This window comes from Phyllostomus discolor, chromosome 5 (assembly GCF_004126475.2).
Source record: "Phyllostomus discolor isolate MPI-MPIP mPhyDis1 chromosome 5, mPhyDis1.pri.v3, whole genome shotgun sequence".
Classification (NCBI taxonomy): Eukaryota; Metazoa; Chordata; class Mammalia; order Chiroptera; family Phyllostomidae; genus Phyllostomus; species Phyllostomus discolor.
The window spans coordinates 52,406,128-52,431,448 of NC_040907.2; the positions used below are offsets into that span (position 1 = coordinate 52,406,128).

The following is a 25,321-nucleotide window of genomic DNA, read 5'->3' on the forward strand; positions in this document are numbered from 1 at the left end:
TTAATTCAGATAGCATTATTTTGAAGTCTGTTTTCCAAGGTTTCACATAGCCAGTTATTTTTGGTCCCCTAAAGATATGACCAAACCTTCACAAATTAGCTCACCTTGCTCATCAATAAACTTGTTCTTCAAGACTACTGAAGTCAATTCTTTAAGGTTTGACTTTTCATTCAGGCAAAACCAATTCTTCCCATTTTATCAGAGACCTTTGTTTTCTAAAATGCCAATTTTTATGAAGTGTTCCCCCCCTAGATTGAGGTAATTGGAAAGAGGTTATCTTTATACATTTTCAGCTTTAAATCCAGGTCTTCTTATTTCTTTGAGTAATGCTACAGCTTTCCTAATAATCTTCCTAGATCTATTTTAATCAGTCGTTAAAATACTTAGGAATATTTACCTAGTTATTATACATGTTTTCCTCATGCTGGTACCTTTTATTTTGATAAATACAGACACTTAGGTACTATTACTCATTACATGTCTTACGTTTTGTTTCTGTGTATAGAACTACAACACCTTGTACCTTGTTTTAGCACCCAAGTGCTTCAATGTGGCTGGAAAAAATCCTCACGTTTATTGGTCCCTTTAAGGGACCACAAACTTGCTTGTGATCCTACATGGACCCATTCCTGATACTAAATTGTCAAGGACCTTATTTAAGGTTGAAGCCACCACCACCCTCATCACAGTGCTAGATCCCATTCCTTTAACTACCTGATGAAGCTAACAATTCTTCCCTCCTCTCCATTATTTACTTTCTGTTCTACTGGAGAATGGAAGCATGTCAAAGATATAGGAGCCAAACTGAAAGAACTCCCAATGGCCAAAGCTGAACAATTTGGGCAATAAAATAACATTGCACTGAACTATGAAGTATAAAATATGCATGAGTTCACATAAATATAAGGAAGTAGACACAGCCTTCTTACAGAAGAATCCAAATATGAATACAGAACCCTCCCAAAAGGAGATGGCATTTAATCCTGCCTCACCCCTGCTCTGGAAATGGGCTATACTTTGTAACTTGCTACCAAAGAACGGAGCAGGTCAAAAGAACTAACTACAATGGTGTATTAGGGTAATTCCTACCTTAACCAAGTGATGAAGGTTAACATCTCCAGTGGTATCATGTATCCTTGGTATGTGTTAAGAAGGACACTTTTCCTCTATGGTATTCTTTCAAAAAACCCATAACCCCAGTCTAATCATAAGTATAAACAAACTTAGAATGGGAGGACGTTCTACAGGATACATCACCATTAATCCTCAAGACTGCTGGTCATCAAATATAAGAACAAATGTCAGACCAAAAAGGACTAAAGAAATATGACAACTACAACTAAGTACAATGTGGTACATGGACTGGATCCAGGAACAAAGTAATGAAAAAATGGTGAAATTCGAATAAAATCTGAACCATGTTTCTTGAGTTTTGACAAAAATTCCCAGTTATATACTGGGTGGACAGTATATACTTGTATAATCTCCACAACTTTCCTGTAAATTTAAAGTTATTCCACCAAGACAGTATGTTTACCGGTCTAACTTCCCATACATACCTGAAATTATCACTTTCTTACCAAATTACTACATTAAAAAGAGCCATACTGGTAAAGGCTAAAACTATCTTTTAAATAACAGTTCACTCTAATTTTGCAGAAATAAAACAATTTCAATTTCAGGAAAGCTACAAGGTTATTTCTATTTAAAAAAAAATTTATGTCAAAAATGAGACAGAATGGAGAAATTCCCTACCTTCCTACCAATACCTACAAGGCAGACTGTGGATGCCAGATAGGAGACATGACACACAAAATTTGTTTTACCTTCATAAATGTACCTAGAGATTGTCTTGCATTTGGGGCTTACTCTGAACTTGGACATTAATTATCAGATACCATTCTATATTGTTTAGATGAAAGGACTGCAAATAGAAAATTTAGCAGTTAAAAGGACAGTTGTTGAGTGCTATGAAGTGACAGTTTTAAGAGTAAGTAATTCAGGAAGCACACTATGGTGTGCTATGAAATAAGTACTAACATTCTGATAGAAAGTATTAAAACTCTTTTGGGTCATCTACATTTTTTAAAAAGTCACACAAATTTTGAGTACTCAAGGTTAGAGTGATCATGCTTTGTAATGTTTTAAACCAAGCACTCACATACAAAAATGACATTATATAAAGGATAAGTGAATGTGAAGAATTTGAAATGCACATTAAAAGTAGCAAACAAGACTGCAAATAACTTTAAAAATAAACATTAAATCAGAGCTTAAAAATTCTAATTTATTTCTAACAAACACCACTTGATGCTTGACCCACAAGCTTTATTTACATTTGTCTACAGCATCATTTCCTTATGAAATGGACTAGTACAGCTTAGTTAAACCAAATGAAATCATAATCATCTGAATTGTCTGCAAACTACTATTTGCTAAATTTATAACCTTGCATTTGCTCAGTACAGCCAAAGTTTTAATACAGAAAGCACAAGAATAAACCAACAGTAACATGTAGAATCTAGATGATCATCTGGGCAATTTAGAAGGTGGACTTTCAAGAAGTCTGAGGCACAATTACAAGAGAGAAAAGTTCTTGTGCAAACTACAGTAAACGTAGCAAAGGAAAGATGTAAAAAAACAAGGGGAAAGTTCATTGTAAAAATATTATCAAAATATTTCTACATAAGATATTTTGTTTCCATCTTTAAATCAGGTGAGAGAAAAATCACTCATTTTAAAATAAAAAAACAAATACAATTATGTTTGGTCTGTCTACAAAATACCTTATAATGTTTTAATTTTTAATTGCAGAAGACATGTTTAAAAAAAAAAGGAACAATAATAATGGGTGTTAATTCCCATGACAAAAAGTCCCCAAGCACAATTGTTGGTTTTCCTTAATATACTTACCTTGCATTGTCACTGAAGATACTGGTAAGAGAAACCCTTTTGTTTTTAAACCAGAAGACACATAAAGATCAAGTGACCAGATTTTAATTTTGAGAAATAAAGCAAACTCTAACAGTATTTTAAGCCATAAGTAATTTCAAGTGAACAATTATTTCTGTTATGCAGAAATAATCATTACTCAGAAAAGAATTTTATGCAGTGTGTTTAAACATCTCATAACTTGTTTACTTAAATTAACAATGTCTCTGTTGGTCTTTCACCCAAAGAAAAATATACCTCAAAAGCTTTCTTCAATTTGTTCTTCATTAACTATAATTTAGCTCTGTCTACCTTATATGTGAAAATTGGATTTTTAAAGGATGTAACTAACACACAGCTTCTTAAAAATATTAAGATAGACACTTTGAAATAAGATGCTTTTCTCATCAGACAACCATATCAGAAAAAAATGAACTGTTAAATATTCTTGCTCAAAATTATGTCAGAAAACATGAAATGAATATCTTTCTCCTGTAAGTTCACAAGATTTTTCTGCATTAAATGTGTTGCAAAAAGTAAAACTGAATAAAAAAAGGCAATGATTCTAAGGCATCCTTACCACAGAGAATTTCAAAATGAAGTTTCTAGTTGACTGTTTTACAATTAGTTTAACTTTAACAGGAACAGGGTGACACCTTTTCTCAGATTAAGATAATGAGATTGTTTCCAACTACTTCACCAGTCTTGCCTCCATGCTCAGGCAAGCCTCAGGTAATCTTCTCTTAAGTCAATAAACAGTTCATATTTGGAAATGAGAAAAACAATAGTTCAAATTAGAAAACAAAGTAAAAAAAAAAGTACTTTGTTATAGCTGAGGTGGTTTTAAATAAATGGTTGTAAATAAAGAAGGACAAATAAAGCATCTATTTGGGGACATTATGGCTTAAAATACTATTTACTTTTAATTTCACAAATAAACACAGCTGTATTGTTCTGAAAAGCAATGAAAGGCATGCACCTCTACTAGCACTTCTGAACAAGTAAGACACCAACTTCTTAAAAATTATGCTTCATGCACTGTACTGAATTTTTTTTAAGATGTAAATTTTAATACATTATTTCTTTTTTGAACTTGAACGGGAACCAGAATGGGATGATCCAGAAGATGACCTGTGGTGCCTGTAAGACAGAATGGAGAAAGCAGGTAGTAGTAAGCTGGAGCTGGATATCATCATTCATTCATAAGACTTTAAGAATATAAAAAATTAAATCAAATTATATATTCTGACAATAGAAATAATTAAAATCTAAGAAACAAACTTATGCATGTAAAATAAACTAGTGTTTAGACCTCAGATGTGAGCCCAGTAACAGTATCATTTAAAATTCTCTATAATTAAAAAAATCTTTCATTTCAAGATATAGCCACCTCTCAATTATTTAAGGTTAATAAAGAAAAGCCTTGCAAACATGTGGAAGATTACAGGTAATATATAACACAGGCACATAAACTTGGTAATGGAAGAGTAACTAAAACAATCTGTGATAATATTATAGATAATGTGGTTAAGTCTTTATGTAAAACAGATACAGCAAGGCTTCTGAATGTGTGCAAGTATATTCATAAATACATTTGGAAATCTAGGTCTCACAAGATGATCGTACAATTAGTTAAAGGGTTATATTCATGCAGCTCATATGAATAAGTCAATATATCAACCTGGGTAAAGTAGTGGTGTTCCGAGGGGTTGGCCCTGGGCTCAGGGTTGTTTAGTGTTTTCACCAATCACCTGGCTTATGGAATAGAGAACATGTTCATTAAGTTTAGATGACAACAAACTAGGGGGATTATATGTGGCTAAGATAAAAATTTGCAGAAGTGGTAAGAAAGCAACAGAATTAACTTCACTCAAGTATGCAGTTATTTTCTTCCAAAAAAACCAAATGCAGAGAAACAAAGACTAGCTATGTGTAACCCTAAAATCTAAACTTCAAAATGTGAAGCAAAACTTTTCATCCTGTACAAGTAGGAATCATAAGGTAATCCTACCACTGGACCCAGCAATAATCACTTTACCTAATTCTTATTTTCACAAGCTAAAACAGTAAGAAAAATTTTGCCAAGAATACAAAAGAAGCCATTAAACTGACTATATAATTAGTCACTGAGAATCCAGAGAAAGTTAATGAAGCTAATTAATTAGCCTGCTGTAAAAAAGGCTAACAGATAACATTCTCTCAAAATTTAAAAATGTCAATATAGACAACATAATCTAGAATGAAGGTCTTCCTCAAAAATAAAAAAAAAAAATGGGGATTTGTACTGCAAGACGAAAAATGTATTAGCTATGAGAACAATTTCCTGATAAGGAACACGAAAAAAGTCACTGTGAAAATGCATTTACACATACTTAAAAGAGGACAGGTTTCCAATGATCTAGAATAATTTTTATTTAATGTCCTAGAATCCTGATTTCTAATATTTAATGTAAAAATATATAGCATAATATATACGAAAATCAAATTCTAAACTACTTCAACATGTAACTTCTGAATTAAAATCTTAAAGGACAGAAATAACCGAGAGTTGGCTATAATTATATATGAAAATAATTAAACAATAAAATGAACAGATAGTGGAAAAGAGTGGTTTGATCTACAGCTTTTTTAAACAACCTGATCAAAGTACATAGGATAAACAAAGTAATTAATGTTTTTTGAAGTTTAAAGTTAAAAAATATAAAGTTAGACTAAAGGAGATTATAAACATCTAATCCTCGACAAGGAAGTTTAATCTATTAAACACACTTAAGAACACCCATTCTTATTTCTACAGAAACCCAAACCTTTCGGGTGACCGTGATCTTGTTCGTCTTTTTTTGCGATCACCAGATGAAGATCTAGAACGACTTCTCTTTCTGTTCCTCTCAGGAGAAGATGATGAACTTGAGTAAGATCTTTTTCGTGGGGAAGAAGAGCCCCTGTGGGATCTGGAGCTGGATCTTCATTGATTGAGAAACAAATCAAACATTCCATTAAAAGACGAACTGAGGGAGCTAATTTAGTTAACAGATCCAAAAATAAACAGGATTGATAACTGAAAATTTTGTAAGAAGAAATACTTACTGCTTACTCAACAGAAGACCTCTGGTTCAACCATGAAAACAATTCTATTTAAAAACATTTACTTTAATTTCATCTCTTTAAAATATTCTAAGATAAGTGTTTATCACTCATAATAAGTAGAATTTTAGAGTATTTTTTAAAAACTTATGGCTTTAGCCCTGGCTGGGTAGCTCAGTTAGTTAAAGAGCCACAGGTCCAATCCTGGGTCAGGGCACATACAAGAAACAACTAACAGAGGCATAAATAAGTGGAACAACAAATCGATGTTTCTCTCCCTCTAAAATCAGTTAATTAAAAAAAAAAAAAAACTTAAGTATTTCATTTTAAAGTATACATAAACAGCAAAACCAACAGGTAAAACTGTACATTTATTGATACATGAGTTTATGTCTAGAAAAACATCCTTCCACCATTTGGAGAAAAAATGCTTATCATATATACAACCTCCTAAGAAAATAAGCATAAAAATTTCTTGTATAATTGTAAAACTTATTAGTTAAGGTGCTAGAGAAAAAGCAGAAATAAGGGACATGAGAAAGAACAATAACTATTAAGTTGCTAAATAGTCAAAGAAAAACGAATAACTTTAAAACTTGATTTATATCAGCAATATTTATTTTTACAAAGGGCCGCTATTCATGAAGTATGAAGTGTTGACATTCACATGTTTTAGGTAGAGGTAAACGTGCAAATGTTTAAATGCAAATTATTTTCTTCATTTACATATTTTGGTTGAAGTAATTTAGCTCAAACTTCCCAAAAAATTCACCTTTGGGCTTAAAATAAACTTAGAAAGCCCAAAAGGAGAATTCTTTGGAAAGTTACAAGCAATGAAAAATGTTTGGAAGGAATATGAAGGCTGTTCTGTAAACCTTATTATAGTGCTTCCCAAAGGGAACTAGGATTTAATCTTCACCTAAGAAGCACTTGAAGGACTAAAACATTGATAATACACATAATCACAAAAACAACAACAAAAACAACAAACTCATTTGCTATTTTGTATTGGATTAATACAAGAGTGCATTTCATTCTTTTCTTTTTAATGCTGTTAAATTGCAGTTACCTTCTAATGCTACAGACTTGATTCTAGTAAGTTATTAAGCAATTATTTTTACCAAAGAAGCTACCACTTACTTAACTTCAATGTGAAGTTCTACACACACAGAATTTTAGTGGTTTTTCTTATTCATGCCATTACTAGATCAATAAATTAACTTAAAAAGAAAGGCAGTGTATTTGGATGATTTTAGTGTCTCAAATGCTTATTTACAAATTGCTTTTCCCTCTGTATGACTAAATGCAACCTAATGTTAACAATAATGTTACTTAAGACCAAACTACACATAGACTAACCAACCATACTTCTTGATTTAGTTCGTGGAATTTAAGGAGTGTTGTTCTACATATACTGTTTATAATATTCTTTGTATTACAGAAAAAAGAAATATGCATAAAACCCTCCAGAAACTTAACTTGATATAAACAAAGATTTTTGTGTGAATACTGAACTGCCTTACGAAACAAAATCTGTTTAGAGGTGAAATTGTTTTTCTTCCTTTAAAAAAGGGGATTAAATGTTTCCTATTTAATGTGCGTATTTCTGATTTTATTTGAACTACCACTGCAAACATAACTAATGTATGAGAAATTTTGGTAATAAGACTTGGCTCCTACTTTATCACCTTGAGCACAAAAATAAACTTTGCATGATGCAAAATAACCACCTTAATTCAATCATGGGAATGTCTTGGCACACTGCAGGCAATGGAAACATCTCATGGTGAGAAAATTAAGCCCAGGCAAGTGCATTAGTTTTCTAATGCTAAAATAAAATAAAAGTAGAAGCAAAATAAGAGGGGAGAAAAAGCAGCAACACCTTCTGCAGCCTTTATGTATTATTTTCTCTCTGCTTTACAGAGAGATGCTACCTCATTCACCTTGATTTCGACCCACGAGATCTCGAATGTTCTCTGGAACTGGAACGAGACCTTGACTGGGAACTGGAAGAACTTCTTGAACGGGACCTGGAACAACATGGAAGGATTTTTTTTCCAGGACCACATAATTGAACTTTGTGATATAAACACTGAAAGAAAGATAGGCATTAGAATTAATTTTCATATAAAAAGATAGCTATTTTAGATAGATGCTTTTTCAAAACAGTATTTTAAAGTAATTAAACCTTTTGTTTTGGTATTTATGGAAAAACTTAAGGTAACAGGAAATTTTTAAAAATAATACACCATTACTTTCCAAGTTTGACAAAATTACTCTAAACATTACCACTCAAGATTGCACAAACAAAAACACTCAGTATTATCACTTTATCAATGATGAATATACTACGTTTACAAATATTTAAAAGTAACCCAGAATTTAACATATCCAGGAATTCTGAACTTTGTATTTTATATTCAACTTCTCTGAAGTATCAATCAGTTTCAATATCAATTATCAATATCAATGGATTTATAAAATCCATTACATTTTCTCAGTCACTATCTAGGTCTAAGGTAATGGGTATGCTTGTTTAATCTTGTTTTTCTATCTATTCAAATGTTAAAAAAATTAAAGGGAAAATACATGAACAACCCTGTAATTGTAAAAAAGAAAAAAAATAACAGAAGACATGGCCCATTTAAATAAACCACAAAAGAAATAATTCAGTATTAATCTAACTTACAACTTCAACTTGCCCCTTAAAATAACCTGCAACTAAAGATTATTACATTTTCATCTTAAAATTACTAGCTTCAAAATCAATCACTGTTTTAACTTTAATTATTAGGTTCTCAGTTGGCTATTATTTTTTCTTAAATATCATTAAAATTCAATGCCTGTTGTTTAACTTAATATGAATAATTCTTCAAGGAAACACTGTTTATGTAATGTACTTCTTTTTCTCACCTAAAATTTTATTTTTATTGTTGACTACACAATCAGGAATTATTTACTAAAATTTTACATCATTCAAGTACACCGGCAACTGAACCCTAATTTATTCCTGATCATCTTAAAATTAGCGTTAGGCCAACAGAACTTATATGACTGAATTTCCTCCTTTACTCAGAATACCTGTATCAAAGCATTGTGCAATAACCAATAATTTAATAAAGGCCTAGAAAACTTCTATACTAGCTTTACCAGTGAACACATAAATCTTCCCTTTACTTAAGTATTTCTAAATGTAAACTATTTAGATAGTATACTATATGTAACAACTTAATTAAATTCTAAAGTTAAAGTCTGGTGATAAATGGACTGAGGAAGTTTCAAATTAAAATGTGCATTTCTGAAAATATTGGACAATTGCTTAAAGGCAGTAAAAAAATCTTTTAAAAGGTGATTTGAATGAAATCTCTAAAATAAAAGCTTATTCAGTCAAGAAAAACAAAACTTAGAAATAAAGAAGTTAGATACTGACATTTTGACTGGTGTTACCCTTGACCTGTACCCGTTTACCTGGACCTAGACCTTGAACTTGAGGGGGAGGATGAGCGTGAAGATCGTGAATGTGAAGATCGAGACTTTGAGCGACTTCGTCTATTAGGTTTCTTTTTATTACTATCTTCTTCTTCACTGGCATCAAGATTATATTTTGAGAGATCAGCATCATCTTCATCCTCATCCTATCAAAAAGTCAATTATTTACTTGACATTTAGATATTAATGCTATCTACTAGGAATGATGGACAGTTCTATGTACTAAACATCTCCATATAGATATAAATCACATCACTAATATCTCAGCAAATTCATTCTTAATCCTGAAACCTGCCTATTACATTCCTTAGCTCAGCTAAGCAGGCTTGACAACTACCTCAAATATTTCGAAGTAAACCTAGAAGCCTTACTTTTTTCTGTAAGAAACTTTTTTTGGTAATACCATGTATTACCAAATAAGCTCTCTAGAATTTTCAATTTTACTCCTGTTAAAGTCTTTGAATTCATCTCTGTTAATACTTCATTCTTTTCTCTACTGATATTACAGTAACCTTTTAGGTGGTCTCTCTGACTCAGAAAATTCATTCTGCTTCCCCAATATCTCAGTGTTCAAGATAACCTTTGAACAATGTAGGGTTTGGGGCACTGACTTCCTGTGTTATTTTTGACTCCCCCAAAACTTAGGCAGTAACAGCCTGCTGACGAAAAGCCTTACAGAAAACATAAACAGTTGATTAACATAGTTTGAGTTGGCCAAAAAGTCTGTTATGGTTTTTTCCATACAAGGCACATTTTTCACTTTTACCAACAACTTTACTGATTTGGATATTTTGAGTATGGGGGCTACCTCCTGCTATTAGCTTGTAGTGGGTAGAAATCATGGGTGCTGCTAAACGTCTTGCAATGCATAAGATAGCCACACAACAAACAATTACTTGGCCAAAATAACAATAGTAAAGAAATTTCACAAACCACTTTTGACACCTTCAATGAATCACAGCACCTTCTCCGTACACTGCACAAATCTTTTTCTACATCTCTACCTTTCTAATATATTGAAAACCTGGCATATTTCCATCTTCAATATTAAAATGGCTGCACAAAATTAACTAATTTTAGTTATTATTTTTAATGCACATCGATGTGACACCTGTCACAAGACGATCTAACAAAATTGTTTCAAATCAAGTTAAAGACAATTAAGCACTACTAGAACCATCATATGAAAAAAACATTAACAGCTTTTTTGGCCAACCCAAAATGTGTTATATGTATTCTATATATTCCAGTTTTAGAATAAAGTAAGCTAAAGAAAAAAAAATGTTATTAAGAATATCACAAGAGCCCTGGCTGAGCAGCTCAGTTGGTTAGAGAGTCATCCTGATATGGCAAGGCTGCAGGTTTGATCTCTGGTCATGGCACATACAAGAAACAACCAATGAATGTATAAATAAGTGGAATAACAAATTGTTGTTTTTCCCTCTCTCAACATCCTGTCTCTAGAATAATAAATAAAAGAATATCACAAGGAAAGTAGACTTACAGTATTATATATTGAAAAACAAACCCTTGTATAAGCAGGCCTGCACTATTAAAACCTGTGCTGTTCGAGTCACCAGTATATTAACCATCAGAACTCTGAATTACAGGTCAGATATCTTAATTATTAAAAACTTTAAAAATTGTTCCATATTGATTTTAGTTGCACACAGGACCTCTTATAGTTATACCCCAAAGCTACCTTAATCTAGATCTATACATCTAACCATAAAACTCTGCACTCAGGCCCACAGAACAAACATTACCAGACTTGATGTGGTCACAGCTCCACATCCTTCTCTCTGCTCTAACCACACACTAGCCTATATAGTTTTGAATGTTGCAGGTTTGTTTCCTACTCAGGAAACCTTTATTTGCTGTTTTATTTACTTTCCATTAAAAGGCTATTTCTATCTCAATCATTGTTTTTCTAGTCCCAGCACAGAACTCGGTAGAGTGAAGCTCAAAGCCTTTGTAAGAACAAATGAGTGTACAGCAGAATGTATGTATCTTCACCATGGGCCAAAGGACATCAAAAACATTTATGTTTTATGTCATAGTTGAAATAAGACAAACAGGAAATAAAGAAGTAAATTACCTCATCTAATTTATATTTAGAAAGATCTTCATCCTCATCCTCTTCTTCTCCCTCAGATTCTTTATCTTCGACTTCCTTTAAAATAGATGCTGGGCCAACTGCCTTCCCTCTGTATTTTTTCTTTTTGCGTCCAAACTACAGAAAAAGTTTCATAAATTTTTATAATACATTTTATAAGTGTATTCATAAGACACATTTATATTTTGTTTCACACTTATGTTTAACTTTTTTCTAATTAACCTGCACTTTTAATGTATAGCTTACCTCATCATATTCACCATCAGATTCTTCTCTTTCTATATATTCAACATTTTCTCTTTCATTAAAACCACCACCATATCCTAAAAGAAAAAAAAGACAAATTGTTGTCCTCTGACAATTTATTTAAACAACAAAAAAAATCTCAAAATCACCTACAAGCAACAGGAAAAAGAAAATCTTATCAACGAGACTGGCCTGTGCATTAACAATTACTAGTCTTTAAAGAATATATTAAGAAAAATCTCAATGGAGAAAAGTCTCAATGTGAGATGCTTAGCTGGAAAGTCCTGTAGCTGTAGTTCTAGCTCTTCTCAGCTTCGAAGTGTCCTTAAGCAAAGAGGTAGACAATGCATGGGAATATATGGGTGGAAAACATCTCCTTAAACCTCTGCTTTAACCAATTTTAAAAAGTAAAAATTATTTTCCTCTGTAGTTTCTCATAATTCTTCTGGGAAAACTGGACTCAGAAAGAAGAATCAAATTTCAGTTTACCAATTGCCCGTGGTCTGGAATCTTTTAATACATTGAAATTTTGATGAGCTAAAATGTAGCTAGAGTTTGGAAAATTCCAAATTATACAAGCAAATTCAATAACATGATAATGGGAATCCAAACTGACTTTAATGCAATTATTTTTAGCACAGAGGTAAAAGTCAAAAAAGATTCAAGGAGCCAGCTAACTTTTAAACTGAAATTATTCTATTAAAAAGTAATCAAGATTAGCAAACCATTATTTTTTGATGTCACAATTAGCATCTACAATGAGACTGAAAAGTCTTTCATAGAGGATCAACAGAGACTGGAATAAGAAAGTGAGTTTTGAGAAAATGAGATGAGATTTTGAATAAATCCCATATTCAAAAAATAATTGAGAACTATGTGGTCAAGAGTAACACAATCTACAACAGGCGTGTCCAACTCATTTTCACTACGGGCCACATCAGCCTTGTGGTTGCCCTCAAAGGGCTGAACGTAATTTTAGGACTGTATAAATGTAACTACTCCTTAACAGTTAAGGGACAGCTTGGCACTGCCACCAGGTAGAAACAAGGTGCTAGGTCAGATGAAACAAGGTGGAGGGCCAGATTCAGACTGCAGGCCTTGTGTTTGCCACCTGTGATCTACAGGGTCCGGCAGAAGTAACACCTGCTTGAGTGTGGTTGGTAGGGTAATAATATGGGTGTGATAATTTATAGTTTTAACTTGAACATTTCACCTAAAATGTCATATGGTAATGCTTGAGTGTGATAGTTATGTTACAGAATTACATGTTTACAATTTTGTAATAAAAAAGGGGCATTACTGTGCTGGATCCTGTACACACCATATTACAGAGCAGTACCAGCACATAAGGCCAGTGATTCCCAGATTTAAGGATTTCATGAACCAGCACAATGTTAAATAAATGTATAAGCAAATTATTTTAAATTTAGGATTTGTGACTTTAAATTTATTAAACATGGACATTAAAAAAAAAGATCTTTACCCCATTATCATTTCATAACACAGCCACGAATTGTAGAAAGGCCCTAAGCCCCAACAAAATAATACATTTAATTTTTTTAAAAAAAATCACATTACTATAACATCCTTTCTCTTATTATACTTTGTACCAGTGAAAACTGCAAAGTATCAGGGTTTATCTTTGAAATACTTGCATGGCAACTCTTTCTTCCTCTTCCTACCTTGTTTCAGAGACAATATGCACTCTAACTGAAAAGAGTTTCCTTTTGTTTCTGTCCATCTGATATGAGTAAAAAGTGTATGAAATACCAATAACAACCTTTCCTTAGTAAAATCTTGGCTGTAGTTTTTCAGAATATCATACATGGAAAGACAAGTAAGCACAACTGGGTTATGCTCACCTTAAGAAAACAACTTGGATTCAATGTTAATTATGGATTATAAATACAACAGAAAGTTGTAATTCTATAATATAGCTTATTTCTAAATATATTTAACATTGTATCAGTACATCCTAATATTAAGGTGTGAGTAGTTTTATATACAACAAATTCTAAGACATGACTAACAGTAAAAATCTAAATTTCAAAATACAAGTAGCTAAACAAAAGTCCACAGGATCTACATATCATTTAGTTATCTACAGCTGAAAATTGATATGGCAAAAGTGGAGAGCTAAAGAATACATTATAGCCAAGATTTAGAAAGTGAACTATAACTCATATAGGTTAATTTTGCATAGGTATTGAAGTAGAAATTTTAAGATGAGTATCATAGGAAATACAAAGCTATTTTCACGTTCTCCCATACAGGTCCCACAAAAACAACCTAAATAATTTGTTGATAGCAAAGATTATTAAGGTATGTTGTGTGAACCAATACAATAAATCCACCTCATGAAAAGAACTCATGAAGACGACCTGGAAAATACAGCAATCACGAAAAAACGAGCACATCATTTCCACTGAAACTTGGGTAACTTACATTTCTCTTCTTAGCTTAAGCAATGCTTTATCAAACACACTGCTTTCTTAAACAGACTTCATTAATATTAGGCTCTATGTGTTTGTTTTGCTCACCCAATTATCTCCAACATCTTGCAAAATGGCCAATAAATTATTTCTTCAATGAATGAATATAGAAAACACCGTAATTCTAGTACCACTTACAATTTATGAGTTTTGTAAAGAAGGCTTTAAAATACAGTTTAGATGAAATAAGCAATCAAGAACCTCTGTAGGAGTTACAATAAAAATATTTTCAAATCTGTCTCACAGTACAATGTAAAAAGGTGGGCAGTGGACAGTAAAGTATTGAGCACAGATTCACATCAGGCCTCAGGTAGGGCTGTGACAATAAAAATGAACAGAGAAAAGGGGATGAATGTAACATACAACTCAAAGGAAGAACTAAAATACTAACTTGAAAGTTCTGTGATTCTGTATTTTGAAATAATTTAATCCAACTTCTGAGAATTTATTCTAAAGAAATAATTTAAAAGAATAAAAATTACAATGAATTAAAATTGTGTCTACTGAAGTTATCCTTAATGAATTAAAAACAACAAAAAACACAATAACAAAACCAAAAATTACCCCCAAATCTAAAAATAAGAGAATGACTAAGTAAATTATCTCTGTATTTTGCTGAGTATAATGTGCTCCTGTGTATAATGCACATCCATGATTTTTGGCCAAAAATTTCAGGAAAAAAAAAAACTTTCATTTTAATTCAATCATTTATTTATACTTATTTTTGTATTATAAGGGATTTTAGCATTTATTTTTGAATATACAAATATCATTATTGCTTTCTCGAGTTATACTTTAAACACATAAGTATAAATAAAAGAAATAAAAACACACATAGATATGGAATTAGTATTACCCATGTATAATGTGCACCCTTAGTTTTCACTAAAAAATATGGGTAAAAAAGTGTGCATTACACAAGGCAAAATACATATATAACCAATCTGATGGGATTATGCAAGTGAGGTGAGCAATATTTTAGAAGTAGTGCATCAAGTTTTCTTTCATGCACAACCTATCCCCTAGTTTGGAAAGTTAGGAAATGCTCCTAAACTTTGGACTTCCTTATTATCAACAGTAGAGAGAAAGTGGAGAACAACAGTGTTAGTTCACACCTTAAACTGACCAGCAAATACAACTACTTACAGCCAATGAAGTAAAAAAAAAAAAAAAAAAGTCAAGACAACAAATGATTAAAAAAAAAAAAAAAAAGAGGGAGAGACTGAATGAGAAGGTAACAAAGTTTGAGAGCTCCAGTTTATAGCTCTGTGAGTTAAAAGAGGAGTCACAAAATAGAGCAAAGAGAATGTGAACAATTAAAAAAAGCTTTTTGGGATTATAATTTTTAAAGCGGTTATTAAAGATTCTGGGCCTTATCCTAACAGTAGTCAACACTAGTTTTAAACAAATGGAAGGTTTAGTTTGGGATAAAGCAAAAAACAAAGATCTCTGGCTGTAACTGGGTAGGAGTGGTACAGATATCAACTAGATGGCTATTTTTTCAAGACAAAATATAATGGTATATCTGCCTAGAGCAGTGATAGATAAGACTTTCTAGGGTAGAGGACAAGTGGACTCACTATGAAGGACATCTAGGTTTCTAGTTATGTAAGGAGCACGTGGTAGGGTGGTACTAATCATGAGTATCACTAGAAGAGGGCCAGGTCCTGTGGTGGGGGATCATGAATTCAGTTTGGATATAATGAGTTTGACATTTACATGGTGATGATAAATAGGCAGCTGGATATACTGGTCAAGTCAGTCTGAGCTGAAGACATAAATTCAGGCATCACGGTATGCCAATGGTCACTTAAACTTAGGTTAAGAGGATGTCTAGAAAAAAAGAGAGCAAAGAGAGCTTAGGGAGTGAATCGCTAAGAAACCCAACATTCTGTGGTGAGGTAGAGGGCAAAAGAGGATGAAACTAAAAAGGAGATAAAGAACAACCCAAGCGTGGGGTAAAAAAGATTTTAAAAAAAGGAAAAAAATGTATGTCTTAATGAAGTGAGGGAAAATGAGAAGGGTGAGGACGGATTTGAGGATTGAAAAATAAAAAGTATCTAGGACACCAGACTACAGTGAGAATACAAATTTAAAAAAGGGTGGCAGGTAGGGATTAAACTAGAATTTCTGTTGCACTTCTGGAAGGGCCAGGTCCAAAAGATTCTTTACTGGGTCTCTCATCCCCAGAGACCAGACAGTGAAAGTAGTCTAAAGTCAAGGAGGAACAGAACAAGGAATTTGTTTCCTCAGTCTTCGTCTGACAAGGTGACTGTATATAGAAGAAGCCTTTGTATGATATATGATGCTGAATGGTAAAATCATATTTCAAGTATATTGATAACATGGTTGGGCTAATTGCTGATAATGGGGAACCATATCCTGGTAGGTAAATATTTTCATCTCACCACTGACAACACAGACCCAATGGTAAGCTCAAATTCTATCCGAACCACCTGCAGATGTTTGGGACCCACTCTCAAAGAGATTTACTTTAAAGGTGCCTCTCTGCCTGTTTTTTTCCTGTCACACTAGAATGTGGAATAAATGGGAAAGTGGTATTACTTTTTTTTTTTTAAAGATTTTATTCATTTATTTTCAGAGAGGGAAGGGAGGGACACAGAGAGAGAGAGAAACATCAATGTGCGGTTGCCGGGGGCTATAGCCTGCAACCCAGGCATGTACCCTGGCTGGGAATCGAATCCGCAACACTTTGGTTCGCAGCCAGCGCTCAATCCACTGAGCTACACCAGCCAGGGTGGTATTACTCTTTTATTACTAATAACAAACACCAAGATAAGTGGGGCGGGAAGTAAGTAAAGCATTTCTGAAAGTAGTTTAGTATCACTATTCATTAGGTTACAGCTTCCTAGTGCTGTACTTTGTAAACTGCAAAATTCTGAAACAAGATGATTTTTTTTTTAGTGTGTAGGGAAAAAAAAAAAAATCAAGGTCAAACCATGAAGGCTGAATAGACAGAATCCTCAAATCACTCTGCTCTTAAGATGATATGACTGTCAGTTCAATTTTTGGCTCTTTTAAAAATTTGTAGAAAAAAGCAAACAAAATATAACCAGAAACTTTGAAATTAAGAACAATCGGACAGTAATCAGAGGGGAGGGGGGAGGGGATAATGGGGGAAAGGGTTTTCAGGAACAACTATAAAGGACACAGGAACAAAACCAAGGGCTCCCCCTTGGTTTGAGGTGGAAGCAAAGGAGGGAGGTGGGTTTGGCTGGGGGTGGGGGGTGGGGGGAATGGAGACAACTGTAACTGAACAATAAAATAATTAAAAAAAAATAAAAATCTATTTGTTAGAATGAGTTTTTATCTTACCTGTTCTTTCTTCCAACTTGGCATACTTTGGAGTATTACACATGTTACACTCTGATCTTCTGGCCCAATTCACATTACTGCAACTTTAGAAGTTTACCAAGTTAGTAGATAATTACAGGAAAAATAGTAAATTTTTAGACATTCTAAGATTTTAAAATAAAAGCTAGGATGAACCCACTACCATAAAAAAATGTTTACTAAGAATATTGCAAAAAAAGAAAATGTACCATTGTACATTTTTCTGAAGACAGAACTTGAGTTCTAACTATTTAAACGAGAAGCAAAAGCAATACAGTATGAAGAGTGCCTCTGTCATTTTACAAGAAATAAAACAAACTGCATATATAGATTCTCATGCCTTAGCAGAAAAATAACATTTTAAATCAAAGGTTCTAATTTCTCATTCTCCCAATTTACCTCAGAGAAGGGTAAGGTTATACCCTCCAAATAATGTTACTTTTTTTTGAGGAATCGGTTCAAGCACTGAATTCCATTGCATATCAAATCCAATGTTAATGGAAAATTCCTCAGTATAAATTATATTATCTATAGTATCAGAAATTTACAAACACCCCCTCTGATTAAATCCTCTTTCATATAGAGTTGGTTCATCAGCATCATAACAGAAAAAAATGGAAGCTGGAAAATCAATAGAGCTTAAAAATAAAAGATATTAAGAAACCTATTTAATTAAGAACAATTATTATGGCATGTATGATTCTAAAATCACTTTGTAAATGGGCAAAATAAATTTTGTGGTATACTTCACATTAATAATAGAGGCTGAAAGTTTTTGAGATTTTTCACTATAGAAAAAAAGTAGGCTTTTGTGCTTTTAAATACCTTCCCCTCCTTTTTGGGGAAGTTAGCTCACCTTAAGCATTTGTTTATACTGGTATACATACCCCATCATAATAACAACTAGTATTACAACTGAAAAATGGAACTTAACAGTTCTTTACACTTATATATAACAGATACAGACCGAACAATAATCAACACACCTTTGATTTAAAGGTTACCTTGGTTTGTTAATGTGCCTAATAAGTCGGTAAGATTAATCAGTAGTGGCTAAATACATTATTATGGAAGAGAGGATGATAATTTGAAATACATACGTTTTACACTGCCAGTCATTAGCACTAAATAGGCCTCGGCTCTTCTCTGCAAGTGTTTTCCCTATTTCAGTTCCCCCTGCTTTCATCATCTTAGCCTCAGTTGTCTTCTCTGAAAATAGAAAAATTATGCAGTATGAATCTGGGGAAATAATAAAATGATATGTATAAACAGCCATAATAGAAACTTCCTTAAATGCTTACCCCGTCCACATCTATTACAGCTGGTTCTTCTGGCAAAGTTCACATTTCCACACCTGAAAATAAAGCAAAAAATAATTATAAAGACATTTTTTAAATCAATATACTTTTTAAAATCCCATATATACAATTTTTAATGTGTCCTCTTATTATATACCAGATCCAGAAATTCTAAAGCCGTTTCACTCATGTTAATGACAATATTAACTAAAAAAACCAAAAACAAACAAACAAACACAAAAACCCCAAAACAAGTCCTCATAATTTACGTGGTAAAAGTAAGATTTGAAGCCACAAGTTCAGGGTAAGAAACTCAATCTCATTTTCTAGTTAGGTGATCCTGGTAAATCGCTTAGGGACTTTGTGATTCAGCATCTGTCAGCACATACCATCACCAAATAACGACATGTGCCAAATAACGATGTTTTGATCAGAGACAGACAGTGTATATGACAGTGGTTCACTAAGATTGTAATGGAGCTGAAATATTCCTATGGTCTAGTGACTTCCGAGTGCAATACATTGCTTGTGTTCTGATGCTGGTGTAAATAAACCTACTGCACTGTGTTGCATATACAGTTATATATACTACGTAATACGTGACAATAATAAGTAACTATGTTACTGGTTGATTTAATCTTGTGTTGTTTTGTGCAGTAGTAACATGTTATGTAGGCTTATAGCCTAGGCATGTGGTAAGGCAACATCACCTAGGTTTGTGTAAGCGAACTCTGATATTTGCACAGTTACAAAAATCACCTGACACATTTCTCAGAAAGTATCCCTGTTAAGAGGCACATAACTGTAATTATAATGAAATTCTCTTGCAAAGCTGAAGCCAAGATCTGACTCTACTTCAACAATTACTTGATGAAGCACCAGGGAGTTCCAAAAAACTTCAAGGTAGCTCCCAGTATAGAAAATAAAGTAATATACACAAAAATATGTTAAGTATTACAAGAAATACAAAATCCGAAGGGTGGATCAATGGGGAGAAAATAAGTAGATCATAAAGGCTATGCTTCATGGATCTTGATAAAATACTCTTTTTCAAGTAGATGGTGGGATCTCAAGGAAAAAAGACTGTGCTGACTAAAAATTATAAATAGGTTCAGTAATTATGAGGAATGTTTTTTGGGTTGTCAAACCTCTGAAAACTAGAGGTAAAAAAAATTATAACCATAACCAAAAACCTCAACACATGGAGTAACAATATCACTTTATGCTTATATTTAGCAAACTTAACGAAAAACACAAAAATGATTGGATTCACTAATGTGGCGTGAATAACACACGTGCATTATCAGTAACAATGTTAAACGCTGACATGTAAAGCTTAAATTTTAAAAAACTGTTTATATTTTTTTAGTTATTATACTAGAATGCAATACAGATGTGAAGTATGGAATTACCAATAAAGCACTCCAAATAATTTTTAGGTTGCTCCTCCACACCTAAATAACTGTTCTTACCCAAACATATTCTGAAAAATGTTTCTGGACTTACATAGGTTATAGGAATAATACTCTAGTAACATATTTGTAACTGAGTTGAAATGCAATCTTAGAGAGACCTCCTTCAAACATTTGGGTAGGTTGTCACTAATGAAGCTGTCAAAAGCACATTATTCTACAAGTGACCACAAGTAAAAAGTTGGTGAACACCTTTTGAACGTGAAAACAAATAGTCTTACCACTCACAGCAATGCTATTGATAACATATCACTCTTGTTTTTGTTCAATGTTATCAGAAAGACCTGAAATCCTTGAGATCATCTATCTCAATCTTTATGCAACCAAGAACCATAAGAAAATGTAAAAGAAAATGTTCCATATAAACTGCTTAATATGTACACAGAAGACAAATGCTGGAAAAATAAGGACTTAATCTCCTTTAATGACATTAGATGTTTTAATTTCCTAAAACTATCAACAGCTGTCAATGGGCATTTGCTTCATATCACTTGCTCTCCAAACACTATTTATGCTATTTCATGTATTTATAGTAAGGAAGCCATTCTATTCCAGTCTTTTTTTTTTTAAAGCAAAATTAAATAACCTCTGTAAGGTTAATAAACAATAGGGCTGGAATTAAACGTAGGTCTATTTACTTCAAAATTTTTCCTCTTTCCCAGTATAAACTCTGTGTGGTATCTGTGGCTAAGTTAGGCACAAGAAATCAAACGTTTTATTTGACTGTGAGTACTTGTACATTCAGTATTTCTGACAATTACTTTTCTTAGTTATTTCCATATATTTCCAAGTAGATACACCTATTTGAGGGCCTTTCAATAAAACTAACGGTTTGATCGAGCCCACTGACTTCAGCAGCACTGTCAAAAGCAGAGCCATCACAGCACGTGCTTCTCTGCTGCAAACCTTCACAAGGCTGAGCTGGCAAAGGCACAGGCCTCGAGCCTGTCGGCTCTCACTAGGAGCAAGGTTCAATTCTTGAGAGGAAACTAAAGGAAAATAAGTCAGAATTTCCCAAACCAAAAGAGGAAGATAGTGTTTGGGGGAAAATATATACAGTACAAATGAAAATTTGAAATTAAAAATAAATCAACCCAACAAGATGAACGGTGAGAAGCAAAGGAGCAAGCTGAAGAGAGAGATGCCTTTTCAGAACAAGATAAAGTTCTGCAGGGAAAAGTCACGTGAGGGGGATCAAATACCAAGCGAGCCTCTACGGGGAAGATTTTCTTATCGCTGAAACCTGGCCGCGGCGCGAGTGGGGGTGGGGGTGAAGGGAGGCCATCTCGCTTTTCAAAGAACGACTCTTTAGGAGACAAACCCTCGAGAAAACAAACGCTGCAAACATACTCAAAATAAAGGCTCTTGAAAGCAGTCATGGTAAAGAGACCTGGGAGCCTCCTTCCCGACCGGGAGCCCGCGGTTCGCCGCCTCAACCCGGCTCATGGCACGCAGGATCATAAAAAGGGAAAATACCAAACCGAGCTAAAAAAGACTCCACGGATAAACCCCTCTCCAATTCGGGCCCCTTCCTGAACTCACTTTTTGTCAGGGCAAATCCAGTCACCGTCACTGACTCGGAAATTCTTGGTCGACATCTTAAACGCTGCCACCACAGCCACCCACAGCTACGTCTTCAGAGGAGGAAAGCGGCCGTGGACTTTCAGCACTCTGGGTCTGTCCTTACGCCGCCTGACCCCCACCCACCACTGCGTCAGGGTTTGATAATAAAGGTGCTCCGCCGGGATTGAGTTTGAACAGTATTATCCAGAGTGAGATGCCTTTGCGACTTTTTCCTTGCCGAAAGAATTATAATGCAAGAATATTCTCTAGAGCTAAACTAACAGGCGCGGCAGGGACACCCCAGTCGGGAGGCCTTCTTGGCTCTAGAAGCCTTGGAGAGCCCCCTACCGGCAGGAGGACCCACAAAGAAAGTATTGTACTTCCGTAACTCAGATGGGCGGAGCTACGTAGCGGGAGGCGGAAGTAATTGTGTTCCGCTTGGGGCTTGGAACCGCGAGTAGCTGGATTCACCAACACCCACCCCTTCTTTCTATCACCACACTGTTGTGTATGTATAAGTATATGTGTATATATACATATACATGTCTTTTTTGCTTAATCCTTTCACCTTCTTTCGTCCAGCCCCTCATGACCCTGAAATTCCACTTCTGATAGACTCCCAACAGAAGTGCACATAAGTTCACCAAAGACGTGTATAATAATGTTAATCGCTACACTATTCATTAGCCCAAACTGGAAGTTTCCAATTGCTTATGAATAAATAAGCTTGTTAAATAAATTGTCATATTCACACAGTGGAATACTATATACAGCAATAAGAACAAATTGCAATCACATGGAATAGTTTGGCTGTGACTCAGAAATACAATATTCAATCGAAAAGCCAGTCACAAACCAGTACATGTTTTATGATTCCATTGACATGAAGTTCAAAAGCAGCTAAAACTAATCTACGATAACAGTTAATCTAGGGAGTAGGGAGGAGATTGTAGCTAAAACGGGACATGAAGGGGCTTTGGGTGTCCTGATAATATTCTTTGTCATAATGTGGGTTCTGGTTAAATAGTTATCTTCACCTTATAAAAATTCATTGAGCTGCATGCTGTTAACCTGAAAATAAAAGGCCAAAGTAAGAGGCAATAAGAGTTTATTTAAGATCAAAGAATATCTATTTGGGAAGCACTGATTCAAGCAGAAACCCAGATAGAGTTCCAATTATGGGGTGAAGGCAAGGAGGTTTTATGAGAAAAGGAAGGGAAATAACTAGATTATAAAAGGAAGAAATTTCTATGTGCTAATAAGCTAAATTACTCCTTAGTTGTACATGGCTATTTTCTGATTCTAAAGAATTTCTTTAATTATCAGATTTTGTAGTCAAAGAGTTCTGATTTCCTGTTAGCTTGAAAAACAGTCATTGGGAAGATAATGCTGCTTTGGCCTAGCCCAAAGGTTATTTTGCCCAGTTTAAACATTCCAAAGATTCAAGGAATAAGATGTGCAACGCTGTTCCTCTGGAATGGCTGCTCTGACTCCACTTTAAAATAGCTCCACTTATGGCAGCTTTTCACAACACTTACAACTTGGGTACTATTTTTAACCTCAGTTAGAAGTTTAAAACCTGGCCAGGTAGCTCAGTTGGTTAGAATGTCATCCACAACTCCAAGGTTGAGGGTTTGACCTCAGGTCATGGCACATACTAATCAACTAGTGAATACTAATGAATGCATCAGTAAGTGGAACACCAAATCTCCCTCTCTCTCTCTCTCTCTCTCTCTCTCTCTCTTTCTGTGTGTGTGTGTGTGTGTGTGTGTGTGTCTGTCTCTGTCTCTTTCTCTGGTTCTCCTCTTTCTAAAATAAGTAAGTAAATAAATAAATGTCTAAATCTTTCAAAAAAGATTTAAAAATAAATACTTAAATTTACCCATCTTATATGCCACCTATCTCCTCATTCAGTAAATACTTGCTAAATATTATCAGCTATTCAGCTAAATATTTGCTAAATAACTGTACTCAGAAGAGATTTTCTCTTCTGAGTGCAGTTAACCTACTGTGATAAAAGACCCAGAGTGAATTCCCCATACAAGTTTTTCTTCCTAGAACAATAAAATTTTAAAAAGTTATTTATAAATTTAACTTTCTTTATATATTGAGAAATTGGCATTCTGAGATACACATCAGTTTCTTATGAGTCCTTTTAACATATTTATCCCTGAGAGTTTAGTTGGTTCTGGTGAAAATGATAAAATTGAGTTTCTGAACCTGCAAAGCTAAGAATCTGGCTTTGCATACTGTATTAGAGCTCTGTTTGCTTGTAAGTAACATGAAAATAAAATGGTTTAAACAACAAAAAGGGGAGGGAGTTAACATTATAAAGAGAATGTATGTGATGGAATAGGAGGGCAAGGGTGCTGATTCAGGAGACTTATAGAAGCCATCCTGCATTCAAGCAGCACACTTTCTCAGTCTGTTGCTAAACTCTAATTATACATCATTATCTTTCTGCAAACCAGTTTTCCCTATTGTTTAGTTCATAGAATAGGAAGAAACAGTACTGCCCTTAGACCTGAGCAAGAGGGCCTCTTAACCCAACCATGTACCTGGTGGGGGGGCAGTCCACACTTTGGAAAACCTTTCTGGAAATGTTCTAAGTCCCGTTCAGTGCTGGGAGCTGGGACCTAGTCCTGTGTGAGTCCTGAAGCATCTCTTAGTGGGGTCTGGCCAGGGCAGCAGGACCTTCTGGGTAGGGCACTCTAAACCTGGACAGGGACTTTAGTGGCTTTGGTCCCTGCTTCTCCCTTTCAGGGCCCTATCAACAATACCCCCCAACTGTGCGTGGAGTCTACCAGGTGCCCGAGGAGCTCTGGGACTTATACCTGTGGGTGGCCTTGGGCTGCACGGCCATGCTTATTCCTGGAAAGCAGAAGCTCCTTTTGGCCAGGGTAGTATTTCTTTCATGGGATTACACCAGATTTAAACAACAAAATGGCTTTCTGAATGGTGCTGAGTCACTGATTTTGGGGTGGTTTTCGCTAACATTAGACACAGGAAGAGTTCAGGGCTTTGGCTACCCAGTGTCTTCCTTGGGCTGGAGCCACCTATGTGTGTTGGTATGTGGGTTCACCCCTGTCTGTGCTCAGACCCAGGAGCTGCCTGGTAGACAGCAATGGTGGAAAGCACAGGTAGCAGCAGGTGACCTTGATCCTGAAGTCCCCTGCCCCACCCTGCTGCTGACAGGGCAGTCACAGCACCATTGTAATACATATCAGATAGTCCTGGTCAGGGCCTTGCTTGTCCCCTCCTAGGGTTTTCTAGACT

The 25,321-nt window shown here is 34.4% G+C and overlaps 1 protein-coding gene across 3 annotated transcripts; it reads right to left on the reverse strand.

Moving 5' to 3' along the window:
- Positions 1 to 2,266: 2,266 nt before the first annotated feature.
- ZRANB2 (zinc finger RANBP2-type containing 2) lies at positions 2,267 to 22,301 on the reverse strand. Of its 3 annotated transcripts, none has more exons than XR_003684589.2 (11): positions 22,025 to 22,298; positions 19,014 to 19,066; positions 18,813 to 18,921; positions 17,695 to 17,777; positions 11,867 to 11,943; positions 11,603 to 11,737; positions 9,484 to 9,650; positions 7,959 to 8,045; positions 5,739 to 5,894; positions 4,613 to 4,682; positions 2,267 to 4,071 (listed from the first exon to the last, which is right to left on the reverse strand). XR_003684589.2 is itself a non-coding variant. In XM_028511320.2 (11 exons), the coding sequence occupies exons 1-10, from the start codon at positions 22,078 to 22,080 to the stop codon at positions 4,653 to 4,655; spliced, it is 957 nt and encodes a 318-aa protein (XP_028367121.1). In that variant the 5' UTR covers positions 22,081 to 22,295; the 3' UTR covers positions 2,267 to 4,071; positions 4,613 to 4,652. The 3 variants fall into 3 exon arrangements, 2 of the variants coding, with proteins under 2 accessions (XP_028367121.1, XP_028367120.1); XM_028511320.2 differs by having other exon boundaries at positions 4,613 to 4,686; positions 22,025 to 22,295; XM_028511319.2 differs by lacking the exon at positions 4,613 to 4,682 and having other exon boundaries at positions 22,025 to 22,301.
- Positions 22,302 to 25,321: the final 3,020 nt, after the last annotated feature.

What these genes read in the sequence shown, in the direction of transcription:
- ZRANB2 (XM_028511319.2), bottom strand. Translation starts at nt 22,080, where the DNA reads ATGTCGACCAAGAATTTCCGAGTCAGTGACGGTGACTGGATTTGCCCT. An exon ending in AATGACTGGCAGTGTAAAAC is followed by an intron (nt 17,778 to 18,812) that starts GTATGTATTTCA and finishes AAACTTCTAAAG; the next exon opens with TTGCAGTAATGTGAATTGGG. An exon ending in CTAAATATAAATTAGATGAG is followed by an intron (nt 9,651 to 11,602) that starts GTAATTTACTTC and finishes ACTTTTTGATAG; the next exon opens with GATGAGGATGAAGATGATGC.